The sequence below is a fragment of the Tiliqua scincoides genome, chromosome 8 (assembly GCF_035046505.1).
Source record: "Tiliqua scincoides isolate rTilSci1 chromosome 8, rTilSci1.hap2, whole genome shotgun sequence".
NCBI classification, from domain to species: Eukaryota; Metazoa; Chordata; class Lepidosauria; order Squamata; family Scincidae; genus Tiliqua; species Tiliqua scincoides.
The window spans coordinates 19,926,011-19,946,900 of NC_089828.1; the positions used below are offsets into that span (position 1 = coordinate 19,926,011).

General features: G+C 42.5%; 1 protein-coding gene across 2 annotated transcripts in view; it reads left to right on the plus strand.

The window, feature by feature from the left end:
- UBE2Q2 (ubiquitin conjugating enzyme E2 Q2) overlaps positions 1–20,890 on the plus strand; it is a 39,452-nt gene that overhangs the window by 16,841 nt on the left and 1,721 nt on the right. Inside the window, exons 4-12 of one of the 2 annotated variants that reach the window (XM_066635083.1) lie at positions 435–491; positions 1,376–1,510; positions 2,447–2,531; positions 8,816–8,876; positions 9,705–9,795; positions 10,044–10,102; positions 15,944–15,992; positions 19,341–19,436; positions 19,907–19,982. In XM_066635083.1, the coding sequence (XP_066491180.1) occupies positions 435–491; positions 1,376–1,510; positions 2,447–2,531; positions 8,816–8,876; positions 9,705–9,795; positions 10,044–10,102; positions 15,944–15,992; positions 19,341–19,436; positions 19,907–19,982 (709 nt within the window). The remainder of the gene's footprint in view (positions 1–434; positions 492–1,375; positions 1,511–2,446; positions 2,532–8,815; positions 8,877–9,704; positions 9,796–10,043; positions 10,103–15,943; positions 15,993–19,340; positions 19,437–19,906; positions 19,983–20,890) is intronic. The other variant, XM_066635084.1, reaches the window with a different exon arrangement.

A 20,890-nucleotide genomic window follows, 5' to 3' on the forward strand; every position in this document is an offset into this window, starting at 1 on the left:
TGTGTTACGCAGCGGTTTATTTATTTACTGAATTTTTGTCCCATTTTCTCTGCTAGTGATGGGATAATGGAGCTGGCACCTGTAAAAACCTTTTTGGTTCTGCCATGTCATTGGATAATGGAGCAGGCAAAAGTCTGTTGTCTGTTCAATGCAGTAAAGAAAATCCTGACCTCTGGCTCCTGGAAACCCCTTTGTTATAACCAACACAGTTTCTTTATCATAGTATAGTCAGGGTTTTTTATTGCAGTCCTATGCATGTCTAGGCAGAAGTTCCATTGATTTCAAAAGGAACTTACTCTCAGGTAAGAGTCTATAGGATTGCAGCTTTGGTGTTCCTTTGTTCAGTAGGTGAATTGCTTGCTTTCCAGAAAGTGAGATTTTGGGAAAGGTTTCAGTGCTATTTATTAAATGTTTTTGATGTTGCTGTTTTCTAGAATGGAACAACCGAAGAGGTGACATCGGAAGAAGAGGAGGAGGAAGATATGGGTGAAGTATGTGCTTAGTGGCAGGGGGCTGTACTACTTGGCTGCAAGCATCTTTTATGCCGCCACCTCCTCATGTTCTTTCATTTGACCCAAGAAAGAGGATGAAAAACTGAGTGATTTGGAAACAGTGCCAAATACTATACCACCTATTTCAACCCTGGTTTGTCAAACCAAGGAATCATGATGTGTATCTGCCTGAAGACTTCCCACCCCAAGTCAAATGTCTCCATTTTCTGGGCACCCTTCTTTCTATACCATTTCACTTCCATCATAAGATAACCAAGCCTATAGCAGTTGGAACACTGTGCTTCTCCTTCAGCTGCTCTAGCATCCCACCCTTGGGGAACCTTGAGCCTTGGTTTTTGCTGATAAGTAGAGGTGTTTGAAAAGGATGTGATTTACTTTATTCAGAAGTAAGCCCATTACAGGCTATTGTCCTATCTTACAGGAAACAAAAACTTCCATCAGTAAGAAACATAAAACAGTTTGCATTCCCATATAGATTTGTGCCCCTTCTCCCAGTCTAAGAAACAGTGACTAAAACAAACCATTGAAAGACATCTTTATGTTGCTGACAGGCCACTCTATTCAGGAGGCCAGCTAAAGATGGTCACCTCAGGTGGCAAGTCGCTTAGGAGCTTCCTCTGCCCACCTTTTTTTCCTCTCCCACCTTTCTCCTCTTCTGTTCTCTCCTTTTTGAATCTAGGGATTGGGGAAGAGTAGAGGAGGCCATGGTTGGTGTGTTTCCAGTTGGGAAATTGTGACATCTGTCATGGAAAGGTGCCCCATTTGGAGTGGCAGTATGGGGCATGCTGTCTCAGGTGGCAGAAGGGTTTGAGTTGGCCTTGGCTTTTTCTTGATTTTAAGCAGTGCATTTAATTTGCTGGTAGGACATTGATCTGGATCATTATGATATGAAGGAAGAACCCGTTGATGGAAAGAAGTCCGAGGATGATGGCATTGAGAAAGAGAATCTTGCAATCTTGGAAAAAATCCGAAAGAATCAAAGGCAAGACCACCTAAATGTAAGAGTATAAACAAATAAGAGTGTGTGTTCAGTTTGAATTATGTAGTAGTAAAAGGGCAGGGGGGAGGAAATGTAAATGAAAGGTGAAGCCAAATTGTTCACACATTGGACTGGCTCATTCATCACACAGAGCCATGGTTTGTTTTAACTATGGTTTGTTAAATTGGGATTGCCTCAACAGACAATCAAATTCTAGCTTCTTCTAACCCCTTTTCCTTCCCAGTTCCTGAGTCCTCCCAGGAATTAGCCAGTGCAGCCCCAGATTTTTGCATCACAGGCTACACTCTTCCCATTGGCTGAGAGACAAAAAGGGGAGTGTAAACCGACAGACACAAGTTTAACTGTTTTTTATCCATTTATCATTGCCTGTCCTGCACCAAAAAGTGATAAAATATTTAATTTACAAGCTAAGGGTTGGGGATAAGATGTCCTTGTTCAGCGAAATTACTATGCCTTGGGGAGGGTGGTTATGTAAGCAAAGGTGTTGCTTTCCAGATGAAAGGAATACAGCACTTTGGAGGTTGTGCTGCTGAAAAACTGGCAGCCTGTAGTTTCTGTTTCACTGCTGAATGATTGGCTTATGGTCTCTTGGTTTTTCTCTTGCTAACCAAAGCTGATGAGCAATACCCAAAGGTCACGTGGCCTATCTAAAAGTGTCTCAGAGAAGTATTGGATGGGGAAAAATAGGGAATTCATTGCACTCCCCTACTTGGAAGTTATTGACCTCCCCTGCTTGGGTACATAGAGAGAAAACTTGGAAGACTCACCAGTTATGCCCTTCTCTGTATGTCTTCCATCTACTCAGACGTTTTTATGTTAATATCTTAAAATAAGTACATCACTATTCTCACTAGCGTTTCAAAAATAACAACTCTGGTGATTTTTCTGCAAAAGCTGAAGAAAACCAAGCTATTATCTGTTTGTTTTTTTTCAGGGTGCAGTCTCGGGATCTGTCCAGGCTTCAGATAGACTTATGAAAGAACTCAGGGATATATATAGGTCGCAGAGTTACAAGACAGGTATTTATAGATTCAGAAGGTTTCTATATGCTTTTTGAACGTATGCATAGGGTTCAATAGTTCCCAAACCTTTAAGCATTGGGACCCATTTCAAAACAATTTTTACTTTAACAGCAACTCAAGCCTCCATTGCTGTGATTGGACAGCAGTGTTCCCCCGCCCCCTGCAAGCAGCAGCTTGTTTAACCCTTGATACTCATAGCCTAATCTACCCTGCCATGTCGCAACGCAGTGGTGGGTCCCGAACCCACAGTTTGTGAACCACTACACCTAGAATGCATAATTCAATGCATCAAGCCTAAAATGACTGAAGTTGTGATCTTAGTTTCTTTGTCTACTGTCTGTGGTGATTAAAATGTTTGACTTGTGATTAGTTCCTTCCTTTTTCTCAGTTAAAATTCTCCCATTCTATGGAAGAAAACTGTGTACTTTACTGTGTAAACCTAGTGAAAGTTGCTTCTTTCCTATGAATCGGCTTAGCCAGCCAATTATCAGTCTGTTCCTATCTGAAATGGTCCAAACGATACAATTCCCATTCTTTCTCTGCAGGGCAGGGCTATCTCTATTGAGTTTAGAGGCTTTTCTGTATAGAATATCTTTAGTAGTGATTTTTCCACAAGGCTAATCTGTACCTAGAGGCTCTAATGGCTGTTTTAATGTTGATGCTGTACAAAGAAACAGATGTTTGGTGTTGGCAAAGGTGTATGCATGGCGTGTGTCTGTGCAGCTGCAAAACTACAGTGAGTTCCCAGGGACTTTCCTGTCAAAAGCTGACCTTTGCCCTTGCTATTGTGCCAGAGAAATTGAAAATTGGTAGCTACTGAAATTTTAACTACCTTATTTAGAGGTTGAAATGGTGCCACTGATTCTTCTGTGTGGTCTCTGTGCAGTCTTACACAAGGTTTTGTGTTTGTGCAGTGCAACGTCTCAATTTCTGGAGCTTCTGAATGTGCTGGATGCCTAATTTGTGTCCCTTTTGGACCCGCCCAGTACTCCCTGCCACATTTTCCTCATTCATTGCACAGGCATCAAGATCCTGCCAAAAGACCCAAGCCTACTTTGTGATGCAGTATGCAGTCAATGAGGATGTTGTGGGGAAGACTTTAAAACTCCAGGAACTTTATTGCCCTGGTATTCAAAGCAGTTTTCTCTTTTTCCAACCTTGGTTCTTTGGCTGTACCAAATGTTCATTTTTGCTGGTTAGCTAGTTTCTGCAGTTTTTATTTAAGCACATAAAATGCATTAGCTTTGAACTGCTTCTGTTCAGGAGCTGGTGTGCCTGATTTCAGGATAAAGAACCTAAGATAAACAACAAAGTTGCAAGACCCGCACAGTGTGCATACTTACTATGGCATGCCTTGTTGAGTAACCTAGCAGGGTCAGCAACCTAGCAGTGCTAGAAAGAATAATCCTCAAGATGTTGATCCTTAAGAGTTGCCAGGATGTTGGCTATCTATAGGTATAAGCTTTTGGTGCATAGCAGTAATCCCATGGAGAAAGGGTGCGTTTGTCAAGAGCAAAGACCCTATATCAACCAGTGTGTCTTGGGAAGGAAATGACTTGAGGGTGGAGACTCTTGTCATCAGTGTACAGCAGTGGTTCCCAAACTTTTTAAACTGGCATTTCCCTTGATGTACTGGGCTGTTGGCCATGGCTTCCCATTCTGGCTACAATCCTATACATTGTATAGGGCAGTGGGTTTTTCACAAGGATTTGTGGCTCCCTTGTCTGGGTTTCGCACTCCCCAGGAAGCCTTGGCTCACAGTTTGGGAACCACTGGTATACAGCTTCTCAGGCTTTAGACTGTTGTATGGCTGTAACATGGGGCTTATTCTGACAAAGCATTCACATAATTCACGAGAGCTTGGCTTTCAGGAGAATGAGTAACCTCACTGATTACTGCAGGTTTTTTTTGTATAAAGGTAGGCTGGTGCACTTGTACTAAACCTCCTGCATCCCCACCACCTCCCACTGAGGCTCAAATGACACATTATGTTAAATGCATGGCTTAACTGTATATGTGTGTATGAACTTGAGAGAGAGAGAGAGAGAGAGAGAGAGAGAGAGAGAGAGAGACTCCATAGCACACAAGAAGGGATATCTGACATTTTCCCCACATAATAATACTTTGTGCTTGAATAGAGCTTTCTGATATGCAGAGTGCATCACTCCTATCTTGAGGATCTAGTTCTTAGAACAACCTTGTAAGGTAGGCAAGTGGTATCCACATATTCCAGATGAGGCCAGATAAATGCTTCCCCTAGGCCAGGGGGTCTCTAAACTTTTCAGCCAAAGGGCCGCATCAACTAACTGGTACAGTGTCAAGGGCTGGGGGAAAAAATTAATAAAATTTAAATAAATATGTTAGAGATGGAACTTAGATGAATGAATAAATGAATGGTCTCAAGTGCTCAGGATTTCCCCAAGCACCAACACAGCCCAAGAAATAAAGCACACACTTAAATGGAGCCCCATTTCCCCACCCCACAAGCACAACTCCGGTTGTGTTTGGTCAACTGGGCCAAAGGCTCTCAGCGGATCAGAGACTGGCCATGGGCTGCATCTGGCTCCCAGGCTGGCGTTTAGAGACCCCTACCCTAGGCCACCTATAGAACTTACAGCATGGCAAGACATGAAACAGGAAAGTCCTCATATGCAGCTCAGTCTCTTAGGGTGCAATTCTAATCAAATTTCCAGCATCGAGGTCAGGGCAATGCAGCTCCAAGATAAGGGAACAATCCTTTACCTTGAGGAGGCCTCCGTGACTACCACCCAACTGCTGGATACAGCACATGCCCCATATTCACAGTTGTATCAATGTGGGAAAGTTGGCTAGGATAGGAATTTTCCCAGTAGCGATCGCGTGGGGGCCTTTTCATCAGGGACACAGTATGGTTTCTGTGATAGTTAACTAACCCTTCTTGTGTGCCATGGTCCCCATTTCTGGTCATTATTCTGTTTCCCTCTCAAGCCCCATGGGTCCTACTGAAGTTCACAAATGCCTTGCACAGAGGGACAAAACTGCATTTGACATAGGCTTTGTTGTGCATACTTCCTGCTTTGCCTGCAAAGCTCTTTCTGCCACCAGGACCTATGTGTGGAGGAAAAATCCATTATGGGGTACAAGCCATGATGTGTATGCGCAACCTCCTGATTTTAGAAATGGGTTATGTCAAAATGCCAGATGCAAGGGAGGGCACCAGGATGAGGTCTCTTGTTATTGTTAGAGTTGCAACCCTTTGTCTGGTAAAGAGTTGTATGGAACCTTGGATGAGCAGGCACACAAAACAGCATACACCAGCAGAGTTCTTTGAATGCAGTGGTTATATTTCAGAGCAGGGGTTATCACAGAGTAATCAGTAAACAGTCCTAGTCAGCACGATGAGCAGTCAGTCCATAAACAACAAATCCAAATCAGTTTTCCAAGATACACAGTCAAAGTTCATTCCATGGTCAGTATCAACATGCATATACTCACATCCAGCCTCCCACGTTACTGGCAGCCGTTCAGTAGTCTCCTACTACACTCCTACTGCTGCACTGGAAGCTCAATAGACCAAACATTAAGTAGTTGGAGTGGCCAATCAGTGTAGGCTATGCCACACCCAGGGTGAGGCAGTCACAGGTGTTTGCTGATCCTGCTGACTTCAGCAATCTGCACCTGTTCCTGAACCACCTTGTTGGCTGTGTTTCTGCCTTATCCAGAACATAGACCTGACAGTTATCTGGTGTGCTCCCTGGGGCATTTGGTGGGCCGCTGTGAGATACAGGAAGCTGGACTAGATGGGCCTATGGCCTGATCCAGTGGGGCTGTTCTTATGTTCTTATGTGAACATTGTTTTTCCACTGCTAACTTCTTTCACTTCCCTGGCTGAAGGTAGACATGAACATGATATAGCTGACAACCCCTGGCTAGCAAATGAGACTATGGTGGAGTGCTCAGGAATATTCCATCACAGCTCTGCCATTCAGCACTAGGGTCTCATGCAACAGAGATCCACTTGGAGTCAGTGACAGTTTGTGCCAGAGAACTGCTGCCAGTCCGTGCTGCCGAACCTGTGCAACATGGACCAGCAGCCTAGCCTGGTATAAGATAGTGTCAAAGATTCTTACACAGGTGGCTCAAAGGCCAACCCTATGCAAAAGGGGCTGTGCCATTGAGATCTATAATGTATGCATTTAGCCTTGTAAAGTACCTTGAGTGTAGAAAGGCAGTATAGAAATCTACAGAAGAGCCCTGCTGAATAAGGCCAAAGGTCCATGTAGTCCAGCTTCTTGTATCTCACAGTGGCCCACCAGATGTCTCACCAGGGAACACACAAGACCGCAAGAGACCTGCATCCTGGTGCCCTCCCTTGCACCTGAATTCTGAAACACCCTACTTATTAAACCAGGAAGTTGCAATATACCCATCATAACTTATAACCTGTGATGGACTTTTCTTCTAGAAATCTGTCTAATCCCCCATTTAAAGGCATCTAGGCCAGATGCCATAACCTTGTCCTGTGGCAAGAAGTTCCATAGACTAATTACATGCTGCATAAAGAAATACTTTCTTTTGCCTGTTTGAACTCTCCTGGCACTCAGTCTAAAAACTATAAAGTTCTTGGAACCCCCCAACAAGTGCTTGATCTGTTGGCTCTCAGCATTCTTGATCAATGGAGCAAGAGACAAACCATAAATGGCAACTATAGATCAGTTCAGTTTGCTTGGTCTGATCTTGCACCTTCCTTGTGGCATCTCATGACTGCTATGTGTCTTGAAAGCTATCAGTTTACACAAACCAGTATTTTTTATATAGGCAAGGTCTCTTGACTTTGAGGATTTTTTTTTTTTAAAAAACCTTTCAAACCAACTGACAGCTCTGGACTTTCAGTTTCTGGTAATCGGATTAATTCTTAGTTATTACGGGAGACTTGATTTAACAGCGTGAACTTCCCTTCTTGTTCCTCTCTTCTCCAGAGAGTTGATCCATTAATAATTTGAGTTCAGTTCATGTTCTTCAGTATTTTTCAACTTTCCAGTTCACTTGCTGACTGTAAAAAGTGATTCTGTCTCAGTTCAGACACATCTTTGCACCAGTTTTGAACTGATTTAGGTGCATCTCATGTGGGACAGAATCAGATTCTTCTGCCTGCAGTGTAACTCTGTAAATTGAATGCAGACCCTCTTTAAATTGCTAATAGAACCAGTGTTTGAATTGCTAATAGAACCAGCTAACAGAAACCTAACATGTCTATAAATGGCCCCAAAATGAAGCCATGGCAAATTGAGAAGACAAAAATGACCTCCCTCAAAAATGTTGAGGGTGTGGTGGGTTGAAATGGCAAACCCCTCCAGAGCCACAAGTTTTGATTTTTAAAAATTGACGTTTCCAGGGAAAACCTGTGTCCTGAAATGCTCCAGTCCAGCTATTTGCATAAATAACATCACCTAAAATTTCTAATTGGACGAATGTTGTTCTCTGGGATGTATAATGTTTTCCCAAGTAACTGGTGTGTGATAGCCATAGCTAAACTTCATATTGATGGCTTTTTATGCAGGAAGTTGAGCCTGCATCCCACCTGGCCTGGAGGAGAAGTAGGAAGGTTATGGGGGTGGAGGCTTTGTGTGAAAGAAGAGTTAAGTTCACCACTTCTCCCTTGCGAATCTTGTTCATGTGCACACCTCACCTTGCAGAGAAAGTGACCACAGGATTCCCAAATTTGCATATGTTTTAAAACATATAATTCAGCACTTGGGTGTCTGGAGGGGAGTGTATGTGTGCTTGGATGTGCCCATAGAACTCTACTAGCACACAGACAGCTCCCTGATACTGAAGCAAGCAAATGGAATATACCTGCTTATGCAGAATTGTTTTTTTTGTTGCATTCAACTCCCATGGAGTTTCAGGTGGCAGCTGTAGTGTGTTTGCGAGGCGCGGTGACTATCCACTGGAAGGTTGGCAGCCCGGGAGTTTGAGTGCTGCGGAACAGGGTGAGCTCCTGTTTCTTGCCTCAGCTCTTGCCAACCTAGCACTTCTAAAGCACATAAATGCAGGTAAATAAATAGGTACCACTTTGATGGGAAGGTAACAGCATTCTGTGTGCTTTGGCATTTAATCATGCTGGCCACATGACCACGGAAGATGTCTTCGAACAGCACTGGCTCCCTTGGCTTGGAAATGGAGATGAGCACTGCCCCCTAGAGTTGGACATGACTGTGCAGGGGAAACCTTTACCTTTACCTTGTAGCTTGTTTAGGAAATGATTGAATCAAGTAACCTCTCTTTCCTGTTTTCTACAGGGATTTATTCAGTGGAACTTGTAAATGACAGCCTGTATGAGTGGCATGTGAAACTTCTAAAGTAAGTTCATTCACTTTTGCCTACCCCGTACATCCATGGTTTGTGCTGTTATATGGGTACGGCTATAGATGATATTGCTCCTTAAAAAAAAAATCAATATTTCTGTAACAAAGACTAAAAACAGTGTTGCTACTTAGTACATATGTTTATTTTTATGGCTGCAACATTTAGTTGATGGATATATTGTTTATTAACTAAAAGGGTCTGCACCAACCAGACTGATTGAGACAGTTTCTTTGCCCTGTCTGGCCTCTTTACTTGCAGTGTGACAAGCTTGTGTTACTGGCATCTTCCTGTACCAATTCCATGGTGACATGGTTTGGTTTGGCAGGTAAACTCTGGTTTCACTGTACATTTAGGATCTTAAATAGAGTCAGAGTAACAAACCATGGTTTACATCTGTAATGGACCAACAAATATCAAAATGATGGAGGCTTCATGGGAGTTGCCCTGTACCTAAAAATCTAATGTGGGAATTATGACTGTGCATATCAAGAGCAAGCTACTACAGAGTGGCTTCTAGCATATTTCATTAGTAGAATCTCTTTTGCCAGCTAGACTTGCGTACTTGCTACACCTCTAAGTGTGGAGTTGAATTGTAGGTGTGTTCCTGTTCCCCAGTGCCTTCAACATTGCTACCTGCAATCAACACATTCATTGGGCCTTGGTACAATAAATGAGTTGCTAGCTGCCCTGCAAAAGTTTGATTTGGCATTTTGAAGAAAATACTTTGTGAATAGTTTGCATGGGGGAAGTGGAAATAACCATTCAAAATTGACTGACTCTGGTTGCATTGCTTTTTTCTTTTTTTCTTGTCTTTATTGCTAGGGTTGATCCTGACAGCCCGCTGCACAGTGATCTTCAAGTCTTAAAAGAAAAAGAAGGTGTAGAATATATTTTGCTCAACTTCTCTTTTAAGGTAAGAGAGGGAGTTTGCAGCCATGTAAAAGTGTTTTTCCCCCCACAGAATTTGCTTGTCCATTCAAAGTGATTTTTAGTGCTATTCCTATGGAAGTGTGTTTAGCTGTGTACTATGCAGTTGTAAGTGAGGTTTCTTCTCTAAATCTTTTAAAGATAAACTTCAAGACCTTTGTTTCCAGAACAAACAAAATCCCCTTCTTCAAAGCAGAAAATTTACAATATGTTTTATTTTGGTTTTTCTTTTAGGATAACTTTCCTTTTGACCCTCCATTTGTGAGAGTTGTCTCTCCTGTGCTCACTGGCGGGTAAGATTTTGGTCTCTGATTTTTATAAGATGAAGTTACTGTTCTTAGTATTCTGGGAACCTGCATCTGAGCAATGGCTCTGCTCTGTTCTATCATGAAAATTGTCAAATGCAATTGTCAAATGCATTGTAAGTAATGATAACTGAGCAATAGACCTTACTTGATCTACCAAGACAAAATTACTTGTAAGATTCTATACCTCACCTTTCCACCAGCAAAGATATTCAAGGCAGCTCACGTACACTGTGGGACAATGGCATTACAAACATTAGCAGTGCGGGCAATTTAAAATGGCAGTAGGAAGAGAACGATGACCATTCACACAACATTAAAAGTACAATAAAATCATTTGTTACTGCCAGTAAAGGCAAAACTACCCACTGATGTCACCTGACACATAAATTACCAAAGACTACTCTAGGCAGGCCAGGTGTCTTAAGTAGCTTCTGTTTTCTGTATAAGAATATGAGGCACATAAGCTTAACATGTATACATACGTCTTTGAAAAACGTTTAGAGCAGGTTTGTACATATGTTTACACTTATCCCACCTTTTTCTTTGAAAAAACAAGGAATCAGAGTGACTGACAATCACCGTTTAAAACAATAAATGCAGTAAAAAAACACATAAACAAAAACAGCCAAAAGTAATAGTTTTTAAAGGGTGAAAGCAGTCTGGGGAGGAAGGCAGCCCAGTCCTAAAGGCGACGGTGCCACCAGCTACAGCAGCCTCAAAGTGAATACTGCTGTAGCCGCACCAGAAGTCTCTTCAGGGAAAGGGAACTTCCATCCTCTTTCCCGGGGAAAGCCCCAAGGCGCGTAGTGGGGCTTCTCAAGTCTAAGCCACGTATTTTGCCAGCGCAGACTTGAGAGACTCCATGTCAGGCCTTCCAGTCCTTCCTCCGCCCAAGAATACCTCCCCGAAGCCTTTTACCTAGCTCTGGGCAGTGTCCAGCTGGCACAGGGCTCAGCAGCATCTGGCACTGACTTGGAGCAGGGTGTCACAGGCGTTCCTTACTACATGCTTGTGTACTCAGAGCAAGCGCTGGCCCAGCTCAGGGTTGGGCGCTTAAGCCCCTGCTGGAAGGCCAGAAGGGAGGGTTCAGTTCTTGATTCGCTAAGGAGGAAATTCCATAGTTTAGAGCTACTATTGAGACAGCCCTTGCTCTTGTCACCACCAGTCGAACCTTGGAACCTGGTGGCACCTGCAGGATGATTCTTCAAGATGACTTCAGGGACTGGTTTTTGTCCAGTGCTAAATAACTGTTCTCTTGTCGTGCCTTTGCATCCCTTGAGTGAATTGATGAGTTGTACAGTACTTTTGTTCCTTATAGTAACAATGGACAGCAGACTTCCACTTCTGCTGGTTAAACTAGACTTAGAGCAGGGAGACCAGGTAGAGTTCCTCACACAGCCATGAAGTTCAGTGGGTGATGTTGGGCCAAGCACTTGGCCTAGCCTAGTTTGTGAATGGGGATAATCATGTAAGCTGCAGGAAGGAGGGCAGGATGAAAATGTCATGTATCACATGAGGAGACAGCCCTCCTGGGGCTCCTCTGCTTTTCTTAATGCAGATCGGCTCTGACCACTGCAAGGTCTGTACCTGTTCTGCCATCATTGTGACTGCTTTTCTCCATATATGGAGATACGCTGAAAGCTTTCCTTCCCCCCCCCCCAAAGCTGCTTGAAATTTCTCACTTTAAGGCTGCGTGTTTAGCTTTAGGCGAGAATTGCTTTTTGATTTTCTGTCCCTTCCAACAGAGCAGGTGGAAGACAGGGCAGCATTCCAGCTAAGTTCTGGTTGAAGGAGCATAGGAAGAAATTAAATGTGATAGGTTTGGTGTGCGTGTGCGCACACATGTGTTTGAAGAACTGGAGCTTTTCCCATGGTTGGGGGAGAAGAACAGTAGGAAAGCAGAGCTTTGTGTTGAAATAGAAATTTCAGAAGAATGGGGGCACCAGACTCTGTTTACAGCACCAGTTTGCCAGGAGTGAAATTCATTAAAGCAAAAAATTTCAAACTCTAAACTGCTGCTTTCTGTGCGAGACAAGCTGCAGTGGAGAGAAGAAAATCTGCTTATTCCATGCCTCTGTTCTGATTAGGGGCAGGGGATTTCATTGTTTGGTTTCAAGAGATGCAAATCTAGTTTCACTAAAAGACCAATGTGTTATGACCCACCCACTCATTCCCCTGGCTCCTGCCTCCAACCTTGCTTCCACTGCATTTTGTTCTGACTCAGAAATTCTTGCCTGAGAGTCAGCAGCCTGCAAAGACCACATCTCTGCATGGAGGTGGTTCTGTTGTACTTCCAGCTTGGTCATACCCACTGGCAGTCTGTCTATGGGTGAGGATTCACCTCCTTCCCTGTCATTCGCACATGATGCTATGAAGACAGTCAGGTTGACTACAGTTGCTAAATTTAAGCATAGTGGCTTGAATACTCATAAGCAGTTCCTCACTGTTGCTCACATTTTTGCCTGGCAATGCAATAGCTGTGGCATTTTTGAAACACTCAAGTTATGGCATTTTGAAGCATTTGATGTGTTGCAAACAGGATTTTCTTTGTCTTTGAAATACTCTCATATACTTATAAAGGGGGGGAGAGTGACTGTTTAGGAAGGAATTACCTTCCACTCCAACTTGCATTACTTCAGAGTAAATTGTGTGCAACTGTATTGTAGAAAGATGGTGCTGGTTTTCTTTACCAACTTGAGAAATGCTTAAAAAGGGGGGTTAGAACAGATACACTTTTAATGTTTAGCTTGTCCCATCTACCATGATTTTGAAGCCATTGAAATTGAGTGAAGACCAATAAAATGCAACAGTCAAAAATGCAGAAATGAACTGGATTTTTATCTGACAATAGCATCAAACCAGTGCGTAGTGCTGATGTGCAGTTGGATGAATGTCTTTTGACTGCATCCGTGCTTATTATAGAAATGATGCCAAAGTGATTTAGCAACTGTACAGCATGGTTTTAATAGCTTTGATACTCCTGAGTTCCCAAAGCATTGCAGCTTTACCCTCACCAGCTCTATTGATTTGTATCTGTAGTGATTCCAGTAGACCTAGTTAATGAGGAGGGCTTGTCTTTGGTTGACATAACTTTTAACCTTCTGGTGTCTCTTGCTCAATGATACGATGGATTTGGCACTCGCGGCAACTCCCTGACATAAGCAAACAAAACCCAGTAGTTGGGAAGTTCATTTGAGACAAGAACTGAAACCCACACCCATTTTTTACCATGTTAGAGACTGGGATATTTGGGGGGGAAGGGGGAGGTGTTAATTGGGAGAGAGTGAGAGCCTGTGAACAAATGAAGATGCTGTCTTTTGAGTCAGGCCTCTAGTCCATTTAACTCCATTGTTGTTCCTGACCCAGATCAGTTCTCCACAGTCTTGGGCTGAGATCTTTTCCATCCTGAGAGCCACTTAGCTGACAAAGCCAGGGATTCTGCAGGCAAAGCATTTTTTCACTGAGAAATACTACCTTCTCTCCCTATTTGAACCTGCCTTCCCATTTCAGAGAGTTTTCTAGACCTTTTCAAAGCTGCGTATGTCTCTCCTGGTGAGCTCTATTCTTCTAGAACTAGCAATTCTAGATCTGTTAAGTCAAATTTATTCATTCTATCTAGATTGAAGGTTATTGTGAACTGGAGAGGTAATAAATGACTGTGACAAGGCTATGGTCTACTCCTGATGGGTCTGAAAAGGCAAAGTGTCCAGGTGTCAAGGGAGCAAACAGAGAACTCCAGCAGAGTCAAGGCAGAAAAGATGACTGTCATCAGTTAGGCTCTTGAAACTGAGAATGCACCCAGAACAAAATTGGAGGATGAGTTGCCTTCAAGCAGAGAAGGTTCAATGACCCAGCATAACCTGAGGTTATTCCTATCTAGGCGTGCTCTCAAAGACCTTTCCTACTCCATTTGAAGTGTTTGGAGATCTTAGGAAATTTGGTGTAAATTTCTCTGTAAGGGACGGTACATTGCTCCTAGAACTGGGCCGGTCTTCTGCTTTAGTAGTCCCCTGAAAAAAATCAATAGAATCTTGTAACAGCAATAATTTACAATAAGTGTTAAAATGCAAACACAGTAATTATGGATATAATGAAGGTACATTATCCCTTCCATGCCTTTTCGCCACAACAAAAGCAAGAGAACCATGAACAACCTAAAATTAAACCTCCTACTTTTCATTGAGTTTGAAGGAATTTTAATGCCAAGGTTCTTAACTTTCATAGAAGCAACTACAACTTACAGGGTAGCTGCTGTGGTACCCCTGCTTCCTTTTTAAGATGGATTCTGTTTTGTGTCGGGCAGTCCAATCTTAACTGGCACTGGCATAGCCAGACCACATGGCCAGTGCTGTATCCATCACTAGATGGGAGCCAGATGAAGGACTCCTCAAGGGAATATTTTCTTCTTTACCCCGAGTAGTGTGCCAGCGTGCCCTATGGGGCTACTCTAATCTCAGCCAGCTATTTAGCTCATGGACATCCGAGCACTCCTGAGCATGGCTGCCTTGCCCAGGAAGGGTGTTAAGATGCAGAAGAGGCCTCCGCTGATCTGCCAATCCCACCCACCCCCCCAGCTCAATCTCCTCCATTCTGCCCTGGCCCAGAAATGCTGCCTCCCCACCAACCCTCCCCATGTACCTGTGCTGGCCTGCTTCTTGCCTAGTTGCACCAGTGGCTGAGGGCTTGGAATGCAGCATCAGGGGGGCAATGCAGATCTCCCCACCGCCACTGCTTACTTGTGTGGTGTCTGTGAACACATTCACAACACTTTCAGCCAACGCAGAGACCGCTGCCCTGGCCAAAGTCTGTTTGGATTGCACTCTCAATCCAAGCATTTCTAGTAGGGATCCCAGCAATTACCTCTCTAATTTCCTTATAGCAAAAAGATATTGGAGGTAATTGCATGACATACACAGGTTAACAGCTTGCTCATGCCACTGACTAAAATTGAACCTCTGTTGGCAGAGTCTGAAACCTCAGGTCAGCAAGTCCTCCACCCTGCTATGGTTAATTCCTCAGTGTAATCATCCAGTGATTGAATCTGCTTGAAATTGAGCTACAGCAATTACGAAGATCTTATTGTTGGTCAGTCTGCTTCTTAATTTCAATGTTTGGCCTAGCCCTTTGTGCTGTATTGAAGTGGCGCATGCAAGTCTGTAGATTAGCATGTACTTATAACAAAATGAAGCCATCATCTATTCATAGTGGTTAGCTTTCAGACCTCTTCTTGATCCAGGAATCCACAGAAATATCCTTGGCTTTCAACAGGTAAAACTTGTTCTTTTCATGAGAGGGAGGAGTACAGAGGGCAGATGTATTTTCATGGTAGACCAACAGCTTTAGTACTTTTTTTTTTTTTGTATGACTTCAAGTCCATCATGTTCATCAAGTCTCACAGTTCAGCATCATAGAGACCTTGGAAAAAGTAAAGACATGGAGAGACCAGTGTATTTCTCTTGATCATCATGGAATAACAGATTGCCTGCTCATTGCTAAAAGATTTGAACTTTCAAATCTTTTGACGGTTTATTCTGACCAGTCCTGGAACTGAAGTTTGAGTCCAAGGATTGAAAAACTTTCACCTGTTCAATCTTGAGTCTTAGATCTATAATACAGACACCACACACAACTAGCTGTGATGGTCACCACTAGTTTAATTCAGTATTTTGGTAAATACTAATGAATAAAAGGCTCCTCTTGTTGGTAATCATATGTATGGGATTGTTTAACGGCTGTATAATCACTTTCTGTGTTTGCCATGCTGTGACGCTATGTCTGGCATTGTCTGGCATTATCAGAAACTCAGCGTCCCTTTCTGTCCCACAGGTATGTTCTTGGTGGAGGTGCATTATGCATGGAGCTTCTTACTAAACAGGTAAATACAGAATCAAACTTTTGTGCAAAATAATCGATTGTACTCTAACCAACACTCTCTTCTTCATGCTTCCTCTTTTTGATTCTAGGGGGTGGGAGGAAGAATGGTACTGAAGGTAGCTTGTGCACCAGTGGATATGCGGTGGGTGGCATTTAATGGGGGCAGCATTTGGTATATTTAGCTTGGGTGCTGGGAGGCCTTGGGTTGGCCCTGCCCAGCTTTTAAATCTTTTCAATTTCATACTGACTCAGAATTCAAGTAATATGGTGCTGCCAGTTTATATACTACTTATGGCCTGTATTTAAGGGAACTTTCAGTGGTGACCAATGACCTTGAAAGTAAGTAACTTCCAAGTTCAGCATTGAGTTGATGATGGAGAGAAACACAAGCTTCTCGTTGCATGAATTCACACTTTCTTTTGCTCTCTAAATTCATACGGGATATATGATATAGTGCAGTAGTTCTCAAATTTTTTAGAGGCTTTAAAGGCTACTGCCTGTTTTATAAATATCAAGGGGTGTTTCTGTAATGGTGATTGGGCATCAGTGCTCCCCACAAGTAGCAGCTTGTTTAACCCTTGATGCATAAGACCTAATCTGCCCTGTCAGTTTCGTGAACCATCGAAAATTGGATCGTGACCCACTGGTGGGTCCCAGACACACCATTTGAAACCCACTGATATAGTGGGTGGGTTTCCTGACAATAATGCATTTGACCCCTTCCTCCTGGTATAAAATTCTCCTCTTCTGTCTACTCAAGGGTTGCTTCTTTTTAAGATGAGACTGTGTGAGAGCATCTGTGTTCTGCTGGTGCAAGAACATGAGGACTGGCAAAGAGAGTTTGCTTAGTTAATTACTAGGACATGTTTATGTTAAAGATTTAAGCTGTTTCTGCCCAACATTGCATATATGCAACAGGAATCAAATGTGTACACCTGTGGGCTGGGCAGAAGTGGGTTAACGCTGCAACCCTATACGTACTTACCTGGGAGTAAGTACACCAAAAGGGCTTAACTTCTGAGTAGGCATGCATAGGACTGTGCTGTGTTAGTTTCCAAGCTGGGTTTAGCTGGCATGTTTGGGTTTTTTCTTTTTCAAAGAATTTTGGGTGTTTTGTGAGGGTACTGACAATTAAACATCTCGGTCTCCTTCACACATTTAGTTTCAAGAGTCTCTTGTTTGGGAAACATAATGCAGAGCTGACTTTTTCTTTATTGTATTCAGGCGTAGGCCATTAAAGCCCCATCAGTGTATACATACTGTTCCTTTGAATAATTAACCTGTGGAAGAAACCTAAAATCTAGGCCAGGGGTGTCAAACATAAGGCTTAGGGGGTGGATGCACCCCCCTCCCCAAAAGCTATTTGGCTCTCAGGCTATTCCACCATCAGCTGCTGAGCTGTGCTGAGGTGAAAGGGCAATTCACATAATTGGACTCTTGCATATCTAAAAATATGATCAATATTTGCATATTTTCTCTTTTGTCATTTGCAACTGAGTTCTGAAGTGAGAAAAAGTGCTTATTTCTCATCATGACCTGCTTAATGACATCACTTCCTGCTTAATGACATCACTTCCAGCCCTCAGTAGGTGCTGTGAATGCTTATTCAGCCTGTTGTATGAAATGAGTTTTACACCCCTGATCTAGACACTGAACTCAGTCCTGCAAAATGAGTCTCAGGGAAGCCATAGAAGAAAATGTATGCCTAGGGGCAGTGAGGGTGCCTGCTTGTAACTGAGCATAGTCCTTTCCAACTAGAAGAAAAGACCTTAATTTAGTAAGAACTATTTGGGTATTGTATTTGCTCGGAATCTTAACTAGATTGGAAAGACTACTAGGCACTTCTACAGGTTGAGACTCGTTATTCGTGAGGGTTCCTTTCTTGAGACCTCCGTGATTAAAAAAAATTCGCATAGATCTAAACCGGAACAGGAAACGACATTTTTTTTGTAAATTTACGCAATTTGCGTAAGTACATTCGTAAGTTACTCAAATAACGTTAGAGTCTACCATTTGGATACACAAATTAACTAAGACATACGCAAATAGCGCTGCAGCCTAAACCAACATTTGGGCAGCCTATAGAAATTTACATTTAAATAGAAACCACCCAGGACAAAGGAAGAGGATCACAGGCAGATGTTTAAAATATGAACAGTTTAGTTTTACAGGTACTGTACTGTAAATACGGTACTGTAACATGCCTCATTAAAGTATGCAAACTGTTGCTAAATTTTTTTCCAATTTTGCGCCCAACCTCAGTTTGCAAACATCCCACTTTTCAGCATGTCCAGGATTTTGATCTTCTCACTAAGAGTCAGCACCTTATGCGCCCTCTTCTCTGTACCCTTTGTGGTATTGGTACTGCTTTCAGCACGTGGTTGCTTTTTTGAAGCCGTTTCTGTTCTTTCACAGTGTGGGTTCTGCCTATATCTGTGCAAAATTACCAGCACAAGACAGAAGAGTTGTGAATTGGTGGGCGGAGCTTCGTCTGTTTACCAAACTGCCTCCACCTTAGTGTTTGGGGACTGCCAGCACAACCCTGTGCGTGTCTACTCTGAAGTAAATGCCATTTTCTTCAATGGTGCTTACTCCCAGGAAAGTGTATAGGATTGCAGGCTGCATCTGAAACTGCCAAACTGCCTCCACCTTAGTGTTTGGGGACTGCCAGCACAACCCTGTGCATATCTACTCTGAAGTAAATGTCATTTTCTTCAATGGTGTTTACTCCCAGGAAAGTGTATAGGATTGCAGGCCGCATCTGAACCTGTACCCTACTGTATGCAGAATTTTGTTCTGCTATTAAAAAATGCTCCTTATGGTGCTTGTGTACTGTAACTTTTTAAAAACATTTGGGGGGGATGGGGGCTTCAACAAGGAAATACTGTGTGTTGATGCTTCATTTTGGTGCTTGTGTAACTTTAAAAACTTTTTGGGGAACTTGCTTTGGGACTGCTTGATGGGAACTTTGTGGATTGGGGGTACTGAACCCCTGCTAATTGGGTAAGAGGCACTTTTTCAAGTGGGTGCTCCTTTTTTGCATTGAGACAAAAATGTGGATAAATAATTTGTGGTTAAATAGGTTATACCTGTATTTTCCTTTTTATCTCGTCAGGTTTTGGAAATATATGCAATGTGCCTGTCTTTCCCTCTTTCCCTTATAAGTATGTAAGAGGTGTGCAATGGTGGTAGTGGTCCCCCCCAGTAAATAACTCTTTTTAAATGTTAGAATATTAATTCCAGTCCGCTTGGTTTAGCAGAGTGAATGCCTTTTGGTTGGCATGTTTGATCAGGTGAGCTGAAAGAATGCAAACTCATTCTGGAGAAGTGTTTTTCCTCTTCCCTTTAGGGCTGGAGCAGTGCCTACTCCACAGAATCTGTCATCATGCAGATCAATGCCACCTTAGTCAAAGGCAAAGCCAGGGTACAGTTTGGAGCAAATAAGGTAAATAGATGCCCATGTGCTTTTTTTTTTTTCAGCTGAGGAGCTTTGTTAACGGAAGTTTTTGCTTGGAAATTATTCTGGTATAAAACTGCTTTAAGAAGCAGTATAAAAGTTGAACTGCTGGCTGCTATTTGATTGCTACATTCTACTTTAATTTTTGACCAGAGCTGTAATTTTGGGAGATCAGAAACACTCCCAACAATTACGTATTTTGATCCAAAATTGAAGTCATTTATTGGCTGTTTGTTCCTTCAGAAGAGCTCAGAGTGGTTATGCTGAGTTACTGTTAACCACAAATTCTTCACAGTGCCACAGTGTCTAACAGGGTCCTGTGTTTTTAAATGGCCCTAACTTCTGAACCTGCTGTCAGCATGTCAGTCCAAAACAAAATGAAGACAGACTGATTCTTGTCACTTGTCAGTCATTATTGGAACATATGTTTGAATATACTTCTATTTTTTTTCTTTCAGAACCAATATAACCTAGCAAGAGCACAGCAGTCCTATAAATCTCTAGTACAGTTACATGAGAAAAATGGTATGTATGGTATGTATGTATAGTATGGTAAAACACATAGTTTTGTAAGTATAACATCAGAAGAAATGCAAGACATGCTTTTCTTTTTTTAAGCCACCCCATTATTTGTACGTATATACTTTCCACACAATTCTGAAGCTTTATTTTGGTGCCATAACCTGCCTTGTTGGGTGGTTAGAACTTATTTGAACTCCGTCCTTTTCTAGGGCAGTCATAGTTCCTGTACCTATCAAATTAATCGGCTAACTGCTTGATTTACAGGACAGCAGGCTAAGATCATACTTTTATTCTGACTTTTTGAGAAGCTGTTTTGGTTTTGATGTGCCAGCAAACAGAAAAATGACCTGCACTTCTAACTACAAATAGTGGATTGATTTTGTGAGTTACTTTGCATCACAACAGTTTGCTAACTTCAGTTTCAGTATCACAACAAGGCAGTGTTGGGCTTGGGGTGCTCAGGAAAAATTTTTTTTAATTAACTTTGAGCCCAATCCTATCCAATTTTCCAATGCCAGTGCAGCCATGCCAATGGGGCATGCACCGCATCCTGTGGTGGGGAGGCAGTAACAGAGGCCTCCTCAAGGCATGGGAACATTTGTTCCCTTATCTCAGGGCTGCATTGCGGTTGCACTGGTGCTGAAAAGTTGGATAGGATTGGGCCCCAAGTCAATTAATTGGCTAAAACACAAATTTATTGCCAATGGTGTGCAAATGTGCTGTATTTTTCCATAATTTTTTTTCCAGTTTGTAGAATTGGGATTTTTATAAGCACCAACTTGTGCTGATTTCAGTGGGCACTCAAAGTGCTTGTCTTGGCACTGGTGCTACAACACACTGTTGCTCTGTATGATATTTCAATTAAGAGCATAAATCCACTTCTAATAACGGGCGTTGCCTTTAAAATTACAGTCTCATTG